The following is a 23901-nucleotide window of genomic DNA, read 5'->3' as shown; positions in this document are numbered from 1 at the left end:
AAGTCAGGATTAAAGAGTGGGATGGAATACTGTAATGTATACATATCTTTTAAAAGATATATGTATTTTTCCAAAATTTAGAAAGGGGTCAATTCAGGTGTCTGCATATCACTTTGGCAACTGGCCAGTAGAATGAAAGAATAAACTATGAGTAAAGAGTGAGCAACATGAGTGCTCTTAGAATTATCTGTTCCAGCATCTTCAGGTCCTAGGCTGATCTCCAAGGCTTATAATTTAATTGTAATGGAAAACTGTCAGAAATTCAGTTAGAAACACAAAACCAAAACCTAGGCTCTGTCTTAAACATATGGTTTTGACCCTTTACCACAGAGCTTTTATGATTAGCCCTTTAAAACAATTCTTTGTTTCCATATTTGTAAAATAAGAGTTTAACAGCTTATACATGTCTACTTCATATTGTATAGACTTAAAGAAAAAAAAATCAGAATGAAATTCTGGAATTCTGCAACCCTGTTGATTCTTCATTTCTAAGGCCACGTGAACAGCATGAGGTAAAACAAACAAAAACTGACGATCCTTTTCCTATCTAAAAGGTTGTTTAATGTTTTATTTCCTGGGGGAATGAGGTTAATAGTTTGGGACAGTACCTTACCTATGGGGAAGGAACAGGACTTAAGAGAATTAATTTCAAGCCCTTCTGGGACTTCAAGCCTAGGAAGAAGGATATGAGTCTGAAGCCTCCACATGAGGAATCTCTGGTTCTTATCTCCATCATTGATGGTGCTTCCCTGTTTGCCTTTCCTGCTGTCTTGGTTCCCATGGTACCCTGGGCAAAAAACCCACATTGCTAAGGGAGACTGGCCACCCTTTGTTTTTAGGTTTTGGACTCTTTCACTTGGCGTCATTGGCAGGGGTGTGCTTCAGGTAGGTCTCATCATTTTCATGGTTCCACCCAGTCCCTTCCTGCTTGATCTCCCCTCCTGCCCTGTCCGTCATGGTATGCTCCAGGACTATATTGAAGGGGCGAAAGGGCTTCAATAGCAGATGCAGCTTCAGGGCAGCGGGTCAAGGACTGGCAGGAGGTGAAGGACCAGGGTCCGGGTCCAAGAGGGGTCTCTTGCTGCGTGAGTCTGGATTCCACTCTCTTCATAGTCAAAGCGGGTCTGGGTGAAGTTAAGGAGGAAGGGGGAAATTCCTGGATTAATTAAAGACAGGCAGAGTTGAAGAAGTTTCCTCTCTTAACTACACCATTACTGGGCAGTGTTCTCTCACAAGTCATTGTCCATCTCTGGGCCTTAATTTCCTCTTCTGCTTGCCCTACCCCTAACTTCTTTAATTTAAGGAAAAGCAGTCACACTATTTTCAAGTTTGCCTTCTCCCAGGGTTGTTTGAGAACATTAGCTATTGCAGTAAGAGGCTCTTGAGGCCCTCGAGGCCCTTGTTCCTGACCTCCTTAACTGGGAGCAGTAGGTTCTGTCATCAAGGCACACAATGGCAGCTGAAGTCCTCTCCTCCCGCTCATCCCTGGGTCAGAGCCAGATATTATACTATAAAAAGCTTACCTTTTATTGTCTCCCTAATTCCAGATAACATCAAGATGCCCAAAATTGAAGAAAACATGTTCCAAAATGATCCCAGTGAGGCAGAGAGTAGGGCTCATAAGCCTAAAACACCAGGGCAGAACCAGGAAAACAAGAGCTTCTGTTTAGATGACCACTCTGCTGGTAGGTCTAGAATTCTATCAACACATCCTGGGGTAGTGCTTAATAATAGTTACATTGAAGGAATAGACTGCCTGTGGATTAAGGGTCTTTAAGGAGCATGAAAATCTCCTGCAACCTTGCATTTTTTCCTTTCTCATTCTTCGACTACTCCTCTTTTGGATTATTATTTGTGTTGTCTTTTTTTCCCCTTTCAATATTTACATAGAGGACCAAGGACCCTTACTGGCAAGTAAAATTAAAAGACATTTTGGCTTAAAGCAGCCAACAAAGCATCATAACTTGTGCTTGCCAAGACTTGGAGTGTTTGAGTGAGTTCAAACATTGGAAATAGATTGCATATTTATTTATTTATAAAATCAAGAATAATTAACATGCAGTGTTATATTAATTTATATTAGGTGAACATATTAGTTTATATTATATTAGGTGTATATGTTAATTATATTAGATGTAGAACACAGTGATTCAAAAATTTTATTACTCCGTGCATGATCATTGCACTCTTATTCCCCTTCACCTATTTCACTCATCCCCCATACATGCCCACTCTCTGACAACCACCAGTTTTTTCTGTATATTTAAGAGATTTTTTAAAAATTTAAGTCCAGTATGGTTAACATCTAGTGTTATATTAGTTCCAGATGTACAATGTACCGATCCACCAATTCTATACATTAGTCAGTGCTCATTATTGTAAGCATACTGTTAGTCTTTCTCACCTATTTCACCCATCCCCCCATCCATCTCCTTTCTGGTAAACATCAGTTTGTTCTCTATAGTTAAGAGTTTGTTTCAAAGAAAAAGAGTCTGTTTCATGGTTTCTCTCTTTTTTACTTTGTTCTTGTTTGGTTCCTTAAATTTATATATAAGTGAAATCATATGATATTTGTCTTTCCCTAACTAATTTCACTTAGCATTATACCCTCTAGATCCATTCATGTTGTTGCAAATGGAAAGATTTCATTTTTTTATGACTAATATTCCATTGTGAATATATACCACATCTTTGTCCATTCCTTTATGGATGGACACTTGCATTGCTTCCATAATTTGACTATTGTAAATAAGGCTGCAATAAACTTAGGGATGCATATATCTTTTTGAATTAATGCTTTAATATTCTTTGGGTGAATATAACGTAGTGGAACTACTGGGTAATATGGAAATTCTATTTTTAATTTTTTTGATTATTTATTTATTTTTTCAATTGTGGTAAAATTCACATAACATAATATTTATCATTGCAACCATTTTCTCCAGATTTTTTAAGGTATAATGAGCACATAAAATTACATATATTTAAAGTGTACAATTTGATGATTTAATATACATATGCATTATAAAATGATGACTGCAATAAAATTAATGAACACATCACCTCACAACCACCTGAATTTTTTTGGTAATATTTTATTTATTTATTTGAGAGAGAGACAGTGAGAGAGATCAAGAGCGAGAAGAAGTTCAGAGGGAGAAGCTGACTCCTGTGGATCTGGGATCCCGATGTGAGACTTAATCCCTGGACCCCAGGATCATGACCTGAGCTGAAGGCAGTCGTCCAACCAACTCAGCCACCCAGGCACCCATCTGAATTTTTTTTGATAAGCAAGCTTAAGATCTGTTCCCTTAGCAAGTTTCAAATAGAGCTATTCTATGACCCAACAATTGCACTACTGGGTATTTACTCTAAAGGTAAAAATGTAGTGATCCGAAGGGTCATGTGCACCCGAATGTTTATAGCAGCAATGTCCACAATAGCGAAACTATGGAATGAACCTAGATGTCCATCAACAGATGAATGAATACAGAAGAGGTGGCATATATAAATACTATGTGGCCATCAGAAGAAATTAAATCTTGCCATTTGCAACGACATGGATGGAACTAGAGGGTATTATGCTGAGCGAAATAAGTCAATTAGAGAAAGACAATTATCATATGATCTCCCTCATATGAGGAATTTGAGAGGCAACATGGGGGTTTGTGGCATAGAGAAGGAAAAAATGAAAGAAGATGGGTTCAGAGGGAGACAAACTATAAGAGACTCAATCTCACAAAACAAACTGAGGGTTGCCGGGGGTAGAGGGGTAGGGAGAGGGTGGTTGGGTTACAGACATTGGGGAGGGTTATGTGCTATGGCGAGTGCTGTGAAGTGTGTAAACTCCTGGGGCTAAAAATATATTATATCTTAATAAAAAATTAAAAATTAAAAAAATTTAAATGGAAACAGGGCCTAAATAGATATTTTTCCAAATGATCATGGAAATGCAAATCAAATCCACAATGAAAAGTTATTATGTCATAGTTAGAATTGCTAATATAAAAAATAAAAAAAGACTATATAAACAAGCATTGTCAAGGTTGTGGGGAAAATGGAACCCTTGTACAATGGTAGAAACATAAATTGATACAGCCTCTTTTTTTTTTTTTTTTTAAAGAATGAAAGTAAAACTACCATGTGATGCAGCAATCCCACTTTGGGGCATATATCCAAAGGGAATGAAAACAGGATCTCAGAGATATCTGCACCCCATGTTCATTATAGTAGCCAAGACAATGAAACAACAAGTGTTGCATGGGTGAAGAAAATGTGGGTCATGGACATGAAAAGTCCAGCATAAAGAATATACTTAATGATATTGTAATAACAGGGTATAGTGACAGATGGTGATTACACTAGTTGAGTAATACTGAGTAGTGTGTATAATTGTCAAATTAATGTGTTGTACACATGAAACTAATATAATATTGTATATCCATTATACTTTAATGATAAAGCAAATGTGAATATTATTTGGTCATGAAAAAGAAGGAGATTCTGCTATTTGTGTCAACATGGATGAAACTGGAGGACATTATATTAAGTGAAAAAAGCCAGAAGGAGAAAGACAAATACTGTGTGCTATCATCTACACATGGACTTTTAAAAAATGAAGAAGTGAATTCACAGAAACAAATAGTGGATGATGGTTACCAGTGGCTGGGAGGTGAGGCAAATGGGGAGATAGTGGTCAAAGGGTAAGAACCTTCAGTTACAAGATGAATAGGTTATGAGGATCTAATGTACAGCATGGCGACTGTAGTTATAATACTGTATAGTGCCCTTGAAACTTGCTAAGGGAACAGATCTATTTTTAATTTTTTGAGGAAGCTCCATATTGTCTTTCATAGTTGCTGCTCCACTGTGCACAGTTTGCATTCCCACCAACAGTACACAAGTGTTCTTTTTTGTCTACATCCTTGCCAACACTTGCTATTTCTTGTGTTTTTTATTTTAGTCATTCTCATAGGTGTGAAGTGATACTCATTGTAGTTTTGATCTGCATTTCCCTGATAATAAGTGATGTTGAGTATTTTTTCATGTGTTTGTTGGCCATCTGGATGTCTTCTTTAGAGAAATGTCTATTCATATCATCTTCCCATTATTTAATTGGATTATTCCTTTTGGGGGGTGTTGAGTTGTAAAAGTTCTTTATATATCTTGGATACTAATCCTTATTAGGTATATCATTTGCAAATATTTTCTCCAATTAGATGAGTTATTTTTTTATTGATGATTTCCTTCACTGTACTAAAGTTTTTTATTTTGGTACAGTCCCAAGAGTTTAAATTTGTGTTTGTTTGCCTAGCCAAAGGAGACATATCAAAAAAAAGTTTCTATGCCGGATGTCAAAGAGATTACTACCTATGATTTCGTTAGGAACTTTAGGACTCACTTTTAGATCTTCTATTTATTTTGAGTTTATTTTTGTGTGTGATGTAAGAAAGTGGTCCAGTATAATTCTTTTGCATGTGGCTGTCCAGTTTTCACAGCAACATTTGTTGAAGAGATGGTCTTTTCCCATTGCATATTCTTGCATTCATGTCATAGATTAATTGACCATAAAAGTATAGATTTATTTCTGGGCTTTCTATTCTGTCCCATTGATTTGTGTGTTTATATTTGTTCCAGGACCATACTGCTTGGAGGACTATAGTTTTTTAGTATATCTTGAAACCTGGGATTGTGGTACCTCCACATTTGTTCTTGTTTTATAAGACTGCTTTAGCAATTGGGGGTATTTTATGGTTCCATACACATTTTAGGATTATTTGATCTAGTACTATGAAAAAATTTAATGGTATTTTGATAGACATTGAACGTTTGTGTAGCTTGCTTTGGAAATACAAACATGTTAAAAGTATTTTTTCTTCCAACCCATGAACATGATGTGACTTTCCATGTGTTTCTGTCATCTTCAATTTCTTTCTTCAATGTTGTATAGTTTTCAAAGTAGAGGTCTTTAAGTTCCTCTTTTAAGTTTATTCTTACCATTTTATTCTTTTGGTGCAATTATAAATGGGATTGTTTTCTAATTTATTTCTGCTACTCCATTAGTAGGGTATGGAAATGCAACAGATTTCTGTATATTGATTTTGTATCCTGAAATGTTACTAAGGTTCTAGTAATTTTTTGATGGAGTCTTTAGAGTTTTATAAATGTAGTATTGTGCTATCTGCAGATAGTGAAAGTTTTACTTTTTCCTAAGCAATTTGGATGCCTTTTATTTCTTTTTGTTGTCGTATTGCTGTGGCTAGGACTTCCAATACCATGTTGATTAAAGTAGTGAGAGTGGACATCCATGTCTTGTCCCTGATCTTAGGGGGGAAGTTCTGAGTTTTTCACAATTGAGTATGATGTGGTCCTTTATTGTGTTAAGATACGTTCTCACCGAAACTACTTTTTTGAGAGTTTAATCATGTGTGGATGTCATGTATTCTCAAATGCTTTTTCTGCATCCATTAGAAGGTGACATGATGTTTTAAATTTAAAATTAGTTAAGGGAAGCAAGATATAAGAAGAATAGGACACCTCGTTTCATCTGCTTCCCTGAATTTAGCTAGATAACCATCAATTCATTCTGAACACCTATGAAGTCAAGCTGAGATGCAAGAAAAGAGTTTCTGAAATTCCACAAATAGAAAAGCGGCCACTTTTTGCAAGGTGGGAGGTGTGTAGAAGGGACTCTAAGAGGCAGTATATCAGAAGATAAACAGCAGGGGGAGGAGCCTCCATAAGACAGCTACCCAAAAGTGATATCGCCCAAGAGCACAAAGTCAGAACTTTTAGAAGTCTGCTCCAGTAAGAGACAGCCCTGCCTAAAAGGTGCTCAGGTGGTGAACCAGGGCACAATCCTAGGCGGGACAGTGTGGCCTTAGGATCCCTGGGGTCATAGAAAGAAGGGGGGTGGTGCCTGAGCTGAAAGAGTTCCCAAGCACTGGAGTGGGGAAACTGGCTGTGGTCAGCAAGCCCAGGAGTGGGCTCTCAGCTCAGTTTGCCATAAACCTCAAACCTCGGACTATGGGGTGACCGCTCTTCATGCAAGGACCCTGCAAAGGGCAAAAATGTGGCAACCCTTCACATTGCCCCAGGAGGAGCAGTGGGGGTGCACACATGATCTGGCAACTGCTCTCCATGCAGAAGCCCTGCAAGAAGCAGGCCTACAGTGACCCTCCCCGCTCCGCAGAGAGGGTTGGCACCAGTGCACACACTCTAAGAGTCTGCAGAGTTTGTGCACATGAAAGTGAAGGCTGCTTTTCCCTGAGGGTTTACTGAAAAGAGGGGGCCATGATCTCTCAGTTCCAGGGCTGGAGATTGGGGCGTGGGCAATTTTATTTTCATCCTCTGAAGTGGCAGGGAACAAAAGCCACATAGAACAACCTGAAGGAGCTTACATTGAGCCTGGCCTCCTGGCAAGGTGTGATGCAATTCCACCCAGCAAAAGACACCTGAAGATCAACACAGCAGGCCCATCCCCCAGAAGACCAGCTGGAATGTCAGGGGAATACCAAGTTTACCAAGCACATGGAACTGCAAAATTCCAGTGCTAGGGGAAAATAGTATATAGAATTCAAGTATTTTTTTCACTATGATTTGTTTATCTTTCGGTTTTAAATGTCCTTTTCTTTTTTTTTCCTTTTCAACTAGTTTCTTGTTTTATTAACTCTTTGTTCTCAAGTCTATTTTTAATTCCATTTTTACATTTACTTTATAGATATAGTCTTCATTTTGGCTTCCTTTCACTGTATTCAATTTTATTTTTGTATATATAAGTTTTGCTTTCTTTATACTTGTGGGATTTATTGTCTTCTAACAAACAAGCAAAAATACACCCAGGACCAAGTGGATCACCCTGTTTTGTCCACCTGGGAGACTGTATTCTCTCCTCCCTGCTTTTTCTTCTTCTTCTTCTCTTTTTTGGTTTCTGACCTTTTCAGATTCTTCTAGTGTGTATTTTGCTTAGGTCGTGGTTGATATTTTTTATTTTATTCCCTCATTCATCCATTCTTCTCTGGGAAAAATCACTAGAAGGAGGAATTCACAACAAAGGGAAAAAAAAACATATGCAATACCCTCTACCACAGATCTAATCGATATGGACATAAGTAAAAGGTCAGAGTTGGAATTCAGGATGATGACTATAAAACTACTAGCTAGGCTGAACAAAAGGATAAAAGACACTATAGAATGTCCTAGCAAAGAAAGAAAAACTAATCAGGCTGAAATTAGGAATGCTTTAACTGAGATAGTCTAACACGGATGCCCTAACAGCTAGGGTAAATGAGGCAGAAGAGTCAGTGACATGGAGGACAATATGATGGAACGAAAGAAAGCTGAAGAAGAGAAAGCAAAACAACTAATGGGCCATGAGGGGAGGCTTCGAGAAATCACTGATACCATAAAGCAAAACAATATTAGAATTATTGGGGTCCTAGAGGAAGAAGAAAGAGAGAGCAGGACAGAAGGTATATTTGAGCAAATCACAGCTGAGAACTTCCCTAATCTGGGAAAGGAAATAGGCCCTCAAGTCCTGGAGGTAGAGAGAACCCCCCCCCACCAAAATCAGTAAAAATAGATCAACACCTCAATAGTGAAGCTTGCAAATTTCAGAGATAACAAGAAGCTTGCAAATTTCAGAGATAACAAGAAAATACTGAAAGCAGCTCAAGACAAGAACTCCTTAATGTACAATGGTAGAAACATGAGACTGGCAGCGTACTTATCCACAGACCTGGCAGGCCAGAAAGGGCTGGTGTGATATATTCAGGGTAACAAATGAGAAAAACATGCAGCCAAGAATACATGATCCAGCAAGGATGTCAATCAAAATGGAAGGAAAGATAAAGAGCTTCCAGGACAAACAGAAACTAAAGGATCTTGTGACCACTAAATAAGCCCTGGAAGAGATAGTAAAGGGAACTCTTTGAGTGGAAGGAAAGAACAAAAGTAAACATGAGTCCAGGGCTGGATGGCTTCTGAGAGGAATTCTACCATTTAAAGAACTAATACCCATTCTTCTGAAGCTGTTTCAAAAAAATAGAAGTGGAAAGAAAAGTTCCAAACTCTTTCTATGAGGCCATCATTACCATGATCTCAAAACCAGGCAAAGACCCAATCAAAAAGGAGAATTACAGACCAATATCCCTGGTGAACATGGGTGCCAAAATTCTCACCAAGATACTAGCCCATAAGATCCAAGAGAACATTAAAAGGATTGTTCACCATGATCAAGTGGGATTTATTCCTGGGCTGCAAGGGTTGTTCAACATTCCCAAATAAATCAATGTGATAGATCACGTTAATACAATAAATAACAAGACCCATGTGATCCTCTCACCTGATGCAGAAAAAACATTTGATAACATATGGCATCCTTTCTTGATTAAAACTCTGCACAGTGTAAGGATAGAGGGAACATAGTTCAATATCGTGAAAGCCATCTGAGAAAAGTCCACAGTGAATATCATTCTCAATGGAGAAAAACTGAGAGCTTCTCCACTGAGGTCAGGAACATGACAGGGATACCCACTGTCACCACTGTTCTTCAACATATACTGGAAGCCTTAGCTCAGCAATCAGACAACAACAAGAAATAAAAGGCACCCAAATTGGTACAGAAGAAATCAAACTCTCACTCTTTGCAGATGACATGATACCCTATGCAGAAAACCCAAAAACCTCCACCCCAAAATTGCTAGAACTCATACAGCAATTCAGCAACATGTTGGGATACAAAATCAGTGCACAGAAATCAGTTGCATTTCCATACGTCAACAATGAGACAGAAGAAAGAGAAATTAAAGAATCAATCCCATTTACAATTGCACCGAAACCCGTAAGATACTTAGGAATAAACCTAAACAAATAGGTATAGGGCCTGTACCCTAAAAACTACAGAAACTTTTGAAGGAAATTGAGGAAGACACAAAGAAATGGAAAAATGTTCCATGACCATGAATTGGAAGAATAAATACTGTTAAAAGTTCTATGCTACCCAGAGCAATCTACACATTCAGTGAAATCCTTATCAAAATTCCATCAACATTCTTCACAGACCTGGAACAAATAATCCTAAAACTCGTTATGGAACCAGAGAATACTCCAAATGGCCAGAGGAATGTTGAAAAACGAATCCAAAAATGGTGGAATCACCATTTTGGACTTCAAGCCATATTACATATCTGTTATCTTCATGGCAGTATGGTAATGGCTCAAAAGCAGTCACATAGGTTGATGGAACAGAATAAAGAACTCAGAAATGGACACTCAACTTGATGGTCACTAATCTTTGACAAAGCAAGAAAGAGTAGCTATGGAAAAATGATAGTCTCTTCAATAAATGTTGCTGGGAAATTGGATAGCTATATGTAGAAGAATGAAACTGGACCATTTTTTTGACACCATATACAAAGACAAGCTCAAAAACAATTAAAGTACTATATGTGAGACAGGAATCCATTAAAATTCTTAAGGAGATCACAGGCAACAACCTCTTCAAATACAACTGCATCAACTTCTTGCTAGACACATATCCAAAGGGAAAGGAAGCAAAAGCATAAATGAATTTTTGGGACTTCATCAAGATATGTTCTGCAGAGCAGAGGAAACAGTCAATAAAACTAATAGGCAAATTTTAGAATGGGAGAAGATATTTGCAAATGACATATCAGAAAGAGGGCTAGCATACAAGAACTACAAGGAATTTATCAAACTCAATATCTAGAAAAAAAAACTAATCCAGTTAAGAAATGAGCAGAAAGGGGGGGAGGAGTCAAGATGGCGGAGAAGTAGCAGGCTGAGACTACTTCCGCTAGCAGGAGATCAGCTAGATAGCTTATCTAAAGATTGCAAACACCTGCAAATCCATTGGCAGATCGAAGAGAAGAAGAACAGCAATTCTAGAAACAGAAAAACAACCACTTTCTGAAAGGTAGGACTGGCGGAGACGTGAATCCAAAGCGATGGGAAGATACACCCTGGGGGGAGGGGCCGGCTCCTCGGCAAGCAGCGGAGCAACGGAGCACAAAATCAGGACATTTAAAAGTCTGTTCTGCTGAGGGGCATCGCTCTAGAGGCTAAACCGGGGCGAAGCCAACATGGAGTCAGCGTGTCCTCAGGTCCCGCAGGGTGACAGAAGGATCGGGGGTGTTTGAGTGTCGCAGAGTTTGCAGGTACTGGAACAGGAAAGCTGGCTCAGAGACAGAGCCGACAGTAAGCTCACAGCTGGGGGTTACCTTGAACCAGTCACAGGCTCGGTGAGCTCGGAGCGCGGCTGGAGGTCAGGCAGACAGGAGTTACTGGGTGCTGTTCTCTGAGGGCAGACTGAGGAGTGGGGCCCCGGGCTCTCCACTCCTCCGGGCTGGAGACCAGGAGGCCGCCATTTGTATTCCCGTCTTCCGGATCTCTACGGAAAGCGCTCAGGGAACAAAAGCTCCTGAAAGCAAAGCCGAGAGGATTACTCAGCCCGGCCCCCGGTAAGGGCGGTGCATATCCGCCTGGGGCAAAGAGACTTGAGAATCACTACACCAGGCCCCTCCACCAGAAGAACAACAAGAAATCCAGCCAAGACCAAGTTCACCTACCAAGGAGTGCGTTTTCAATACCAAGGAGAACAGCAGAATTCCAGAGGAGGAGAAAGCAAAGCATGGAACTCATGGCTTTGTCCCTGTGATTTTTTAGTATTGCAGTTAATTTAATTTTTTTCCTTTTCATTTATTTTCTCTGCTTCTGCTAAATTTTTTTTAACTTTTACCCTTTTCTTTTTTAACGTTTTAAAACTAGTTTAATATATATATTTTCTTTTTTATACTTTTCTTTATTCGTTTTCTTTTTTAAATTCTTTTCATTTTTTTAAATTTTTTTTCTTTCTTTCATTTTGATAACCTCTTTTTATCCCCTGTATCCCCCCTCACGATTTGGGATCTCTTCTGATTTGGTTAAAGCATATTTTCCTGGGGTTGTTGCCACCCTTTTAGTATTTTACTTGCTCCTTCATATACTCTTATCTGGACAAAATGACAAGGCAGAAAAATTCACCACAAAAAAAAGAACAAGAGGCAGTACCAAAGGCTAGGGACCTAATCAATACAGACATTGGTAATATGTCAGATCTAGAGTTCAGAATGACAATTCTCAAGGTTCTAGACAGGCTTGAAAAAGGCATGGAAGATATTAGAGAAACTCTCTCGGGAGATATAAAAGCCCTTTCTGGAGAAATAAAAGAAATAAAATCTAACCAAGTTGAAATAAAAAAAGCTATTAATGAGGTGCAATAAAAAATGGAGGCTCTCACTGCTAGGATAAATGAGGCAAAAGAAATAATTAGCGATATAGAAAACCAAATGACAGAGAATAAAGAAGCTGAGAAAAGAGGGACAAACAGCTACTAGACCACGAGGGGAGAATTCGAGAGATAAGTGACACCATAAGATGAAACAACATTAGAATAATGGGGATTCCAGAAGAAGAAGAAAGAGAGAGGGGAGCAGAAGGTATACTGGAGAGAATTATTGGGGAGAATTTCCCCAATATGGCAAAGGGAACGAGCATCAAAATTAAGGAGGTTCAGAGAACGCCCCTCAAAATCAATAAGAATAGGCCCACACCCCTTCACCTAATAATAAAATTTACAAATCTTAGTGACAAAGAGAAAATCCTGAAAGCAGCCCGGGAAAAGAAGTCTGTAACATACAATGGTAAAAATATTAGATTGGCAGTTGACTTATCCACAGAGACCTGGCAGGCCAGAAAGAGCTGGCATGATATTTTCAGAGCACTCAACGAGAAAAACATGCAGCCAAGAATACTATATCCAGCTAGGCTATCATTGAAAATAGAAGGAGAGAATAAAAGCTTCCAGGACAAACAGAAACTGAAAGAATTTGCAAACACCAAACCAGCTCTACAGGAAATATTGAAAGGGGTCCTGTAAGCGAAGAGAGAGCTTACAAGTGGTAGATCAGAAAGGAACAGAGACCATATACAGTAATAGTCACCTTACAGGCAATACAATGGCACTAGATTCATATCTCTCAATAGTTACCCTGAATGTTAATGGGCTAAATGCCCCAATCAAAAGATACAGGGTATCAGAATGGATAAAAAAAAAAAAACCCATCTATATGTTGCTTCCAAGAAACTCATTTTAAGCCCGAAGACACCTCCAGATTTAAAGTGAGGGGGTGGAAAAGAATTTACCATGCTAATGGACATCAGAAAAATCAGGAGTGGCAATCCTTATATCAGATCAATTAGATTTGAAGCCAAAGACTATAATAAGAGATGAGGAAGGACACTATATCATACTCAAAGGGTCTGTCCAAGAAGAAGATCTAACAATTTTAAATATCTATGCCCCCAACGTGGGAGCAGCCAACTATATAAACCAATTAATAACAAAATGAAAGAAACACATCAACAATAATACAATAATAGTAGGGGACTTTAACATTCCCCTCACTGAAATGGACAGATCATCTAAGCAAAAGATCAACAAGGAAATAAAGGCCTTAAAGGACACACTGGACCAGATGGACATCACATTTTTATTCAGAACATTTCATCCCAAAGCAACAGAATACACATTCTTCTCTAGTGCTCATGGAACATTCTCCAGAATAGATCATATCCTCGGTCCTAAATCAGTACTCAACCAGTATCAAAAGATTGGACTCTATCACTGCATATTTTCAGACCACAATTCTCTGAAGCTAGAACTCAACCACAAGAGGAAGTTTGGAAAGAACCCAAATACATGGAGACTAAACAGCATCCTTCTAAAGAATGAATGGGTCAACCGGGAAATTAAAGAAGAATTGAAGAAAAATCATGGAAACAAATGATAATGAAAACACAATGGTTCCAGATCTGTGGGACACAACAAAGGCAGTCCTGAGAGGAAAATATATAGTGGTACAAGCCTTTCTCAAGAAACAAGAAAGGTCTTAGGTACACAACCTAACCCTACACCTAAAGGAGCTGGAGAAAGAACAATAAAGAAACCCTAAGCCCAGCAGGAGCAGAGAAATCATAAAGATCAGAGCAGAAATCAATGAAATTGAAACAAACAAAGAAACCAACAAAAAAAAAACCCCAATAGATCAAATCAACGAAACTAGGAGCTGGTTCTTTGAAAGAATTAATAAAATTGATAAACACTTGGCCAGACTTATCATAAAGAAAAGAGAAAGGACCCAAATAAATGAAATCATGAATGAAAGAGGAGAGATCACAACTAACACCAAAGAAATACAAACTATTATAAGAACATACCATGAGGAAGTCTACGCCAACAAATTTGACAATCTGGAAGAAATGGATACATTCCTAGAAACATATAAACTACCACAACTGAACCAGGAAGAAATAGAAAGCCTGAACAGACTCATAACCAGTAAGGAGGTTGAAACAGTCATTAAAAATCTCCAAACAAACAAAAGCCCAGGGCCAGACAGCTTTCCGGAGGAATTCTACCAAACATTTAAAGAAGAACTAATTCCTATTCTCCTGAAACTGTTCCAAAAAATAGAAATGGAAGGAAAACTTCTAAACGCATTTTATGAGGCCAGCATCACCTTGATCCCAAAACCAGACAAGGATCCCATCAAAAAAGAGAGCTATAGACCAATATCCTTGATGAACACAGATATGAAAATTCTCACCAAAATACTAGCCAATAGGATTCAACAGTACATTAAATTGATTATTCACCACGACCACGCAGGATGTATTCAAGGGCTGCAAGGTTGGTTCAACATCCGCAAATCAATTAATGTGATAGAACACATCAATAAAAGAAAGAACAAGAACCATATGATATCTCAATAGATGCTGAAAAAGCATTTGACAAAGTACAGCATCCCTTCCTGATCAAAACTCTTCAAAGTGTAGGGATAGAGGGCACATACCTCAATATCATTAAAGCCATCTATGAAAAACCCACCGCAAATATCATTCTCAAGGGAGGAAAACTGAAAGCTTTTCTGCTAAGTTCAGGAACATGGCAGGGATGTCCATTATCACCATTGCTATTCAACATAGTACTAGAAGTCCTAGCCTCAGCAATCAGACAACAAAAGGAAATTAAAGGCATCCAAATCAGCAAAGAAGAAGTCAAATTATCACTCTTCTCAGATGATATGATACTATATGTGGAAAACCCAAAAGACTCCACTCCAATACTGCTAGAACTTGTACAGGAATTCAAAAATTTCAGGATATAAAATCAATGTACAGAAATCAGTTGCATTTCTCTACACCAACAATAAGACAGAAGAAAGAGAAATTAAGGAGTCAATCCCATTTACAATTGCACCCAAAACCATAAGATACCTAGGAATAAACCTAACCAAAGAGGCTAAGAATCTATACTCAGAAAACTATAAAGTACTCATGAAAGAAATTGAGGAAGACTCAAAGAAATGGAAAAATGTTCCATGCTCCTGGATTGGAAGAATAAATATTGTGAAAATGTCTATGCTACCTAAAGCAATATACACATTTAATGCAATTCCTATCAAAGTACCATCCATTTTCTTCAAAGAAATGGAACAAATAATTCTAAAATTGATATGGAACCAGAAAAGACGTCGAATAGCCGAAGGGATATTGAAAAAGAAAGCAAAAGTTGGTAGCATCACAATTCTGGACTTCAAGCTCTATTACAAAGCTGTCATCATCAAGACAGCATGGTACTGGCACAAAAACAGACACATAGATCAATGGAACAGAATAGAGAGCCCAGAAATAGACCCTCAACTCTATGGTCAACTAATCTTCGACAAAGCAGGAAAGAATGTCCAATGGAAAAATGACAGCCTCTTCAATAAATGGTGCAGGGAAAACTGGACAGCCACATGCAGAAAAATGAACTTGGATCATTTCTTTACACCACACACAAAAATAGACTCAAAATGGATGAAGGACCTCAATGTGCGAAAGGAATCCATCAAAATCCTCGAGGAGAACACAGGCAGCAACCTCTTCGACCTCAGCTGCAGCAACATCTTCCTAGGAACATCGCCAAAGGCAAGGGAACTAAGGGCAAAAATGAAGTATTGGGATTTCATCAAGATCAAAAGCTTTTGCACAGCAAGGAAACAGTTAACAAAATCAAAAGACGACTGACAGAATGGGAGAAGATATTTGCAAACAACACATCAGATAAAGGGCTAGTGTCCAAAATCTATAAAGAATTTAGCAAACTCAACACCCAAAGAACAAATAATCCAATCAAGAAATGGGCAGAGGACATGAACAGACATTTCTGCAAAGAAGACTTCCAGATGGCAAACAGACACATAAAAACGTGTTCCATATCACTCAGCATCAGGGAAATACAAATCAAAACCACAATGAGATATCACCTCACACCAGTCAGAATGGCTAAAATCAACAAGTCAGGAAATGACAGATGCTGGCGAGGATGCGGAGAAAGGGGAACTCTCCTACACTGTTGGTGGGAATGCAAGCTGGTGTAACCACTCTGGAAAATAGCATGGAGGTTCCTCAAAATTTCGAAAATAGAACTACCCTATGACCCAGCAATTGCACTACTGGGTATTTACCCTAAGGATACAAACGTGGTGATTCAAAGGGGCATGTGCACCCGAATGTTTATAGCAGCAATGTTCACAATAGCCAAACTATGGAAAGATCCTAGATGTCCACCAACAGATGAATGGAAGAATAAGATGTGGTATATATACACAATGGAATACTATGCAGCCATCAAAAGAAATGAAATCTTGCCATTTGCAACAACATGGATGGAACTAGAGCGTATCATGCTTGGTGAAATAAGTCAAGCGGAGAAAGACAACTATCATATGATCTCCCTGATATGAGGAAGTGGTGATGCAACATGGGGGCTTAAGTTGGTAGAAGAATAAATGAAACAAGATGGGATTGGGAGGGAGACAAACCATAAGTGACTCTTAATCTCACAAAACAAACTGAGGGTTGCTGAGGGAGGGAGGTTGGGAGAAGAGGGGGTGGGGTTATGGACATTGGGGAGGGTATGTGCTTTGGTGAGTGCTGTGAAGTGTGTAAACCTGTGATTCACAGACCTGTACCCCTGGGGATAAAAATATATGTTTATAAAAAATAAAAAATTAAAAAAAAAGAAATGAGCAGAAACAAGAACACACATTTTCCTAAGAAAACAATGAAATGACCAAGAGACACATGAAAGAATGCACCACATCGCTTGACATCAGGGAAATACAAATGAAAACCGTTATGAGATACCACCTCACAGCAGTCAGCATGACTATAATTGACAAGGAAACAACAAATCTTGTTGAGAATGTGGAGAAAGGGTGGGAATGTGTTGGTGGGAATAAAAGCTGATATAGCCACTCTGGAAAACAGTATGGCGGTTTCTTGGGATGTTAAAAATAGAGGTACCCTATAACTGAGCAGTATTGACCTCAAATATACAAATGTAGTGATCTTAAGGGGCACATGCACCCCAATGTTCATAGCATCCATGTCCACAAGAGCCAAACTATGGAAAGAGCCAAGATGTCCATCAATAGAATAGATAAATAAGATGTGGTGTGTATATATATACAATAATATTATTCAATCATCTGAAAGGATGAACTCTTATCATTTACATCAATATGGTAGAAACTGGAGGGTAATACACTGAACAAAACACTTCAGTCAGATAAAAACAATTATATGGTTTCACTTATATGTGGAATGTAAGAAACGTGCAGAGGATCATAGAGGAATGCAGGGAAAACTGAATGGGAAGTCATCAGAGACTGAGACAAACCATAAGGGACTTTCGAGTCGACTCTAAGAAACAAATTGAGGGTTGCTGGAGGGGAGGTGCATAGGGGGATGGGGTTTTGGGTGATGGGCATTAAGAAGGCACATGATGTGATGAGCATTGGTTGTTACACACAGCTGATGAGTTATTGAACACTACATCTGAAACCAAGTATGTTTGCTATTTGAATTTAAATAACAAAGCAATTCATTTATAAAAATAAGCAGTAAATGGCATAAGTAGACCATCTCTTTGTCATGAGTTTTACAATTCTTTTTTTTTTTTTTTCCTTGAGAGAGAGAGAGAGAGAGATTGAGTAGGGGGAACAAAGGGAGAGGGAGAGAGAAAATCTTAAGCAAACCCTATGCTCAGTGTGGAGCCATATGCAGGACTCTATCTCACGACACTGATACAATGATCTGAGCTGAAATCAGGAATCATACACTTAACAACTGAGCCAACGAGATGCCCCAGGTTTGCAGTTTTTTTTTTTTAATATAGATTCCTTTTCTTCTTTTTAAATTTATTTTTTATTTAATTTCAGCATAACAGTATTCATTATTTTTTCACCACACCCAGTGCTCCATGCCTCTGTGCCCTCTATGATACCCACAACCTGGTACCCCAACCTCCCACCCCCCCACCACTTCAAACCTCTCAGATTGTTTTCCAGAGGCCATAGTCTCTCATGGTTCACCTTCCCTTCCAATTTCCCTCAACTCCATTCTCCTCTCCATCTCCCCACGTCCTCCATTTTATTTGTAATGTTCCACAAAATAAGTAAAATCATATGATAATTGACTCTCTCTGCTTGACTTCACTCAGCATAATCTCTTTGAGTCCTGTCCATGTAGCTACAAAAGTTGGGTATTCATCCTTTCTGATGGAGGCATAATACTCCATAGTATATATGGACCACATCTTCCTTATCCATTCATCCGTTGAAGGGCATCTTGGTTCTCTCCACAGTTTGGCAACCATGGCCATTGCTGCTATAAACATTGGGGTACAGATGGCCCTTCTTTTCACTACATCTGTATCTTTGGGGTAAATATACAGGAGTGCCATTGCAGGGTCAGAGCGAAGCTCTATTTTTAATTCCTTGAAAAATCTCCACACTGTTCTCCAAAGTGGCTGCACCAACTTGCATTCCCACCAACAGTGTAAGAGGGATCCCCTTTCTCCACATCCTCTCCAACACATGTTGTTTCCTGTCTTGCTAATTTTGGCCATTCTAACTGGTGTAAGATGATATCTCAATATGGTTTTAATTTGAATCTCCCTGATGGCTAGTGATGATGAACATTTTTTCATGTGTCTGATAGCCATTTGTGTGACTTCATTGGAGAAGTGCCTGTTCCTATCTTCTGCCCATTTGTTGATATGATTATCTATTTTTTGTGTGTTGAGTTTGAGGAGTTCATTATAGATCCTGGTATCAACCTTTTGTCTGTACTGTCATTTGCAAATATATTCTCCCATTCCGTGGGTTGCCTCTGTTTTTTTTTGTTGTTGTTTTTTTTTTTTTTACTGTTTCCTTTGCTGTACAGAATCTTTTGATCTTGAGGAAGTCACAAAAGTTCATTTTCACTTTTGTTTCCTTTGCATTTGGAGACATATCTTGAAAGAAGTTGATGTGGCTGATATCAAGGAGGTTATTGCCTATGTTCTCCTCTAGGATTCTGATGGATTCCTGTCTCACGTTGAGGTCTTTTATCCATTTTGAGTTTATCAGTGTGTATGGCATAAGAGAATGGTCGAGTTTCATTCTTCTACATATAGCTGCCCAGTTTTCCTAGCACCATTTATTGAAGAGACTGTCTTTTTAAAATTTTTCCTGTTTTGTAAAAGATTATTTGCCCATAGAGTTGAGGGTCCATATCTGGGCTCTCTACTCTGTTCCACTGGTCTGTGTGTCTGTTTTTATTCCAGTACCATGCTGTATTGGTGATCACGGCTTTGTAGTAAAGCTTGAAATCAGGTAACATGATGCCCCCAGTTTTATTTTTGTTTTTCAACATTTCCTTAGCGATTCAGGGTCTCCTCTGGTTCCATACAAATTTTAGGAGTATTTGCTCCAGCTCTTTGAAAAATACTGGTGGAATTTTGATAGGAATGGCATTAAAATTATAGATTGCTCTAGGCAGTATAGACATTTTAACAATGTTTATTCTTCTGATCCAAGAGCATAGAATGGTCTTGCATCTTTTGGTGTCTTCTTCAGTTTCTTTCATGCGTGTTCTGTAGTTCCTCGAGTACAGTTCTTTTACCTCTTTGGTTAGGTTTATTCCCAGGTATCTTATTGTTCTTGGTGCTATAGTAAATGGAATCGATTCTCTAATCTCCCTTTCTGTATTTTCGTTGTTAGTGTATAAGAAAGCCACTGATTTCTGTACGTTGTCTTTGTATCCTGCCACATTACTGAATTGCTGTATGAGTTCTAGTAGTTTGGGGGTGGAGTCTTTTGGATTTTTCATATAAAGAATCATGTTATCTGCGAAGAGAGAGTTTGACTTCTTCATTGCCAATTTGGATACCATTTATTTCTCTTTGTTGTCTGATTGCTGTTGCTAGGACTTCTAATACTATGTTGAACAAGAGTGGTGAGAGTGGGCATCCTTGTCGTGTTCCTGATCTCAACGGCAAGGCTGCAAGCTTTTTCCCATTGAGGATGATATTTGCTGTGGGTCTTTCATAGATAGATTTGATGAAGTTCAGGAATGTTCCCTCTATCCCTATACTTTGAAGCATTTTAATCAGGAACGGATGCTGGATTTTGTCAAGTGCTTTCTCTGCATCAATTGACAGGACCATGTGGTTCTTCTACCTTCTCTTATTAATCTGTTCTATCACATTGACAGATTTGCGCATGTTGAACCATCCTTGTAGCCCAGGGATGAATCTCACCGGGTCCTGGTGGATAATCTTTTTAATGTGCTGGTGGGTCCTGTTTGCTAGGATCTTGTTGAGAATCTTAGCATCCATATTCATCAGTGATATTGATCTGAAATTCTCCTTTCTGGTAGTGTTTTTGGGGATTAGGGTAATGCTGGCTTCATAGAAAGAGTGTGGAAGTTTTCCTTCTGCTTCAATTTTTTGAAATAGCCTCAGGAGAATAAGTGTTATTTCTTCTTTGACAGTTTGGTAGAATTCCCCAGGGAATCCCTCAGGTCCTGGGCTCTTGTTTTTTGGGAGGTTTTTGATCACTGCTTTAATCTCGTTACTAGATGTCGGTCCATTCAGTTTGTCAATTTCTTCCTGGTTCAATTTTGGGAGTTTATAATAGTTTGTAGGAATGCATCCATTTCATCTAGGTTGCTTAGCTTATTGGCATATAACTGTTGATAATAACTTCTAATGATTGTTTCTACTTCCTTGGTGTTAGCTGTGGTCTCTCCCTTTTCATTCATAATTTTATTAATTTGGGCTTTCTCTCTTTACTTTTGGATTAATGTGGCCAATGGTTTATCTATCTTATTGATTCTTTCAGAAAATCATCTTCTAGTTTCATTGACACGTTCTACTGTATCTCTGGTTTCTACCTCATTGATCTCAGCTCTATTCTTGATGATTTCCCTTCTAACGTGTAGAATTGGTTTGATTTGTTGTCGATACTCCAGTTCTTTAAGGTGTAGAGACAGCTGGTGTGTTCTGGATTTTTCAATTTTTTTGAGGGAGCCTTGGATGGCTATGTATTTCCCCCTTGGGATTCGCTTTGCTGTATCCCATAGGTTTTGGAATGAAGTGTCTTCATTCTCATTGGTTTCCATGAATTATTTCAGTTCTTCTTTGATCTCCTGGTTGATCCAGGCATTCTTAAACAAGGTGACCTTTAGCTTCCAGGTGTTTGAGTTCCTTCTGAACTTTTCCTTGTGATTAAGCTCCAGTTTCAAAGCATTGTGATCTGGTAATATGCAGGGAATAATCTCAGTGTTTTGGTATAGGTTGAGTCCTGATTTGTGACCCAGTATGTGGTCTATTCTGGAGAAGGTTCCATGTGCGCTTGAGAATGAGTATTCTGTTGTTTTAGGGTGGAATGTTCTGTATCTATCTATGAGTTCCATCTGGTCCAATGTGTCATTCAATGCTCTTGTTTCTTTATTGATTTTCTGCTTCGATGATCTGTCTATTTCTGAGAGGGTCATGTTAAGATCTCCTACTATTAATGTATTCATATCAATATGACTCTTTATCTTGATTAACAGTTTTCTTATGTAATTGGCTGCTCCCATAGTGGGGGCATAGATATTTACAATTGCTAGATCATCTTGGTGGATAGTCCCTTTAAGAATTATGTAGTGTCCTTCTATATCTCTGACTACAGTCTTTAGTTTAAAATCTAATTTATCTGATTTGAGAATTGCTACCCCAGTCTTCTTTTGAGGCCCATTGGCATGAAAGATGCTTTTCCATCCCTTCAGTTTCAGTCTGGGTGTATCTGTAGGTTCAAAACGGGTCTCCAAAACAACATATGGATGGGTCTTGTCATTTTATGGAATCTGCAACCTTGTGTCATTTGATGGGTGCATTTAGGCCATTCACTCTGAGAGTCATTATTGATAGATACATTTTTATTGACATCGTGTTCCCTTTGAAGTCTTTCTTTCTGTAGATTTTCTCTATATTTCTGTTCAATGCTATTCTTAGGATTTTTCCTCTTTTATAGAACCCCCCCTTCATATTTCCTGCAGTGTCGGCTTTGTGATTCCATAGTCTTTTAAGCCTTGCCAGTCTAGGAAACTCTTGATTTCCCCATCCATTTTGAATGTCAGTCTTGCAGGATAAAGTATTCTAGGCTGCATGTTCTTTCCGTTAGTGCCCTGAATATATCTTTCCAGCCCTTCCTGGCTTGCCAGGTCTCTGTAGACATGTCTGAGGTTATTCTGATGGGCTTTCCTCTGTACATAAGGACCTTCTTTGTCCTACCTTCTTTCAAGAGTGTTTGCCTACAATTATAATTCTTCATTCTTACTATTATGTGTCTCAGGGACTTTCGAGAATCTATAATCTTGGGGGGAAACCATTCTGCCTCTAGTACATGAATGCTGGTTCCATTCGTGAGATTGGGAAAATTTTCATGGACAACTTGTTCCACTATGTCTTCTAGACTTCTTTCTTCCTCCTCCCCTTCAGGGATTCCAATAATTCTGACGTTGGAACGTTTCATGGCATCATTTATCTCCTTGATTCTGTTTTCATGGCTTCTAAGCTGTTTGTTCCAGGATTCCTCCTGATCCTTTCTCTCTATCTGTTTGGCCTCCAGATCACTAATTTGATCTTTTGTCTCAGTTACACTAGCTTTTAGAGAATTTAGATTAGATTGGAACTCACTGAGAGCTTTTTGAACATCATTCCTGCTGGCTTTCAGTTCTGCCCTAACTTTGTGAACATCATACCTGTTGGATTTCAGTTCAGCCCTAATCAATTCCATTTGGTCATCCATGGCTTTCTCCAACCTAGCTATTGCCTAGATAATTGTTAGCCTGAATTCCTTTTCCAACATATTGTCTATGTCGATATCCATTAGCTTTGTTGCAGAAGGCCCATCCTCTGTATTTTTCTTCTGTTGGGCATTCTTCCTCCTTGTCATTTTTGTGAGAGATGACTGAACGGATGTATCTGGATATATTGACCGTGGTGCAGTCAAACTGCACCCTGGAACACTTCTGAGCTATCACGATTCCCCACCCAAACGAGAGAAAAAAAAAGAAAAAGAAAGAAAGAGAGAGAGAGAGAGGGACAGGAAAGAAAGGGAAGATAAAAGAGAAGGTTCAGCCCAAATGGGCCCCAAGGTAAGATTTAGGAAGTATACAAACAAAGACAAACAAAAAGACTGATAAAAGTATATGACAAGAGAGAAAAATTATATATATATATATATGCAAATAAAGGAAGAACCTCGTCAAAAAGAACCCCAAGTATAACATTTTTATACTATCAGGACAAACACAAAAACACAGAAACACTGGCAGAAGAAAAAGGTGGGAGAGTGGTAATAAATTCTTAGTGTGGGTGAGGGGGGTTATTTTGATTCTTCCTGGATGTATCTTGATATCTTTTTGAAGGCCTCAACTTTCCTAAGATAAAGGGGGATTAAAAATTGGTTTACCTATAGG

General features: G+C 38.6%; 1 protein-coding gene across 1 annotated transcript in view; it reads left to right on the top strand.

The window, feature by feature from the left end:
* Positions 1 to 1558: 1558 nt before the first annotated feature.
* LOC132006839 (T-complex protein 11 X-linked protein 2-like) overlaps positions 1559 to 23901 on the top strand; it is a 40838-nt gene continuing 18495 nt past the window's right edge. The window contains exon 1 of the mRNA XM_059384897.1: positions 1559 to 1685. Within this exon, the coding sequence (XP_059240880.1) occupies positions 1559 to 1685 (127 nt within the window). The remainder of the gene's footprint in view (positions 1686 to 23901) is intronic.

The sequence above is a fragment of the Mustela nigripes genome, chromosome X (assembly GCF_022355385.1).
Source record: "Mustela nigripes isolate SB6536 chromosome X, MUSNIG.SB6536, whole genome shotgun sequence".
NCBI lineage: Eukaryota > Metazoa > Chordata > Mammalia > Carnivora > Mustelidae > Mustela > Mustela nigripes.
This window is presented reverse-complemented; position numbering and strand designations above follow the sequence as displayed.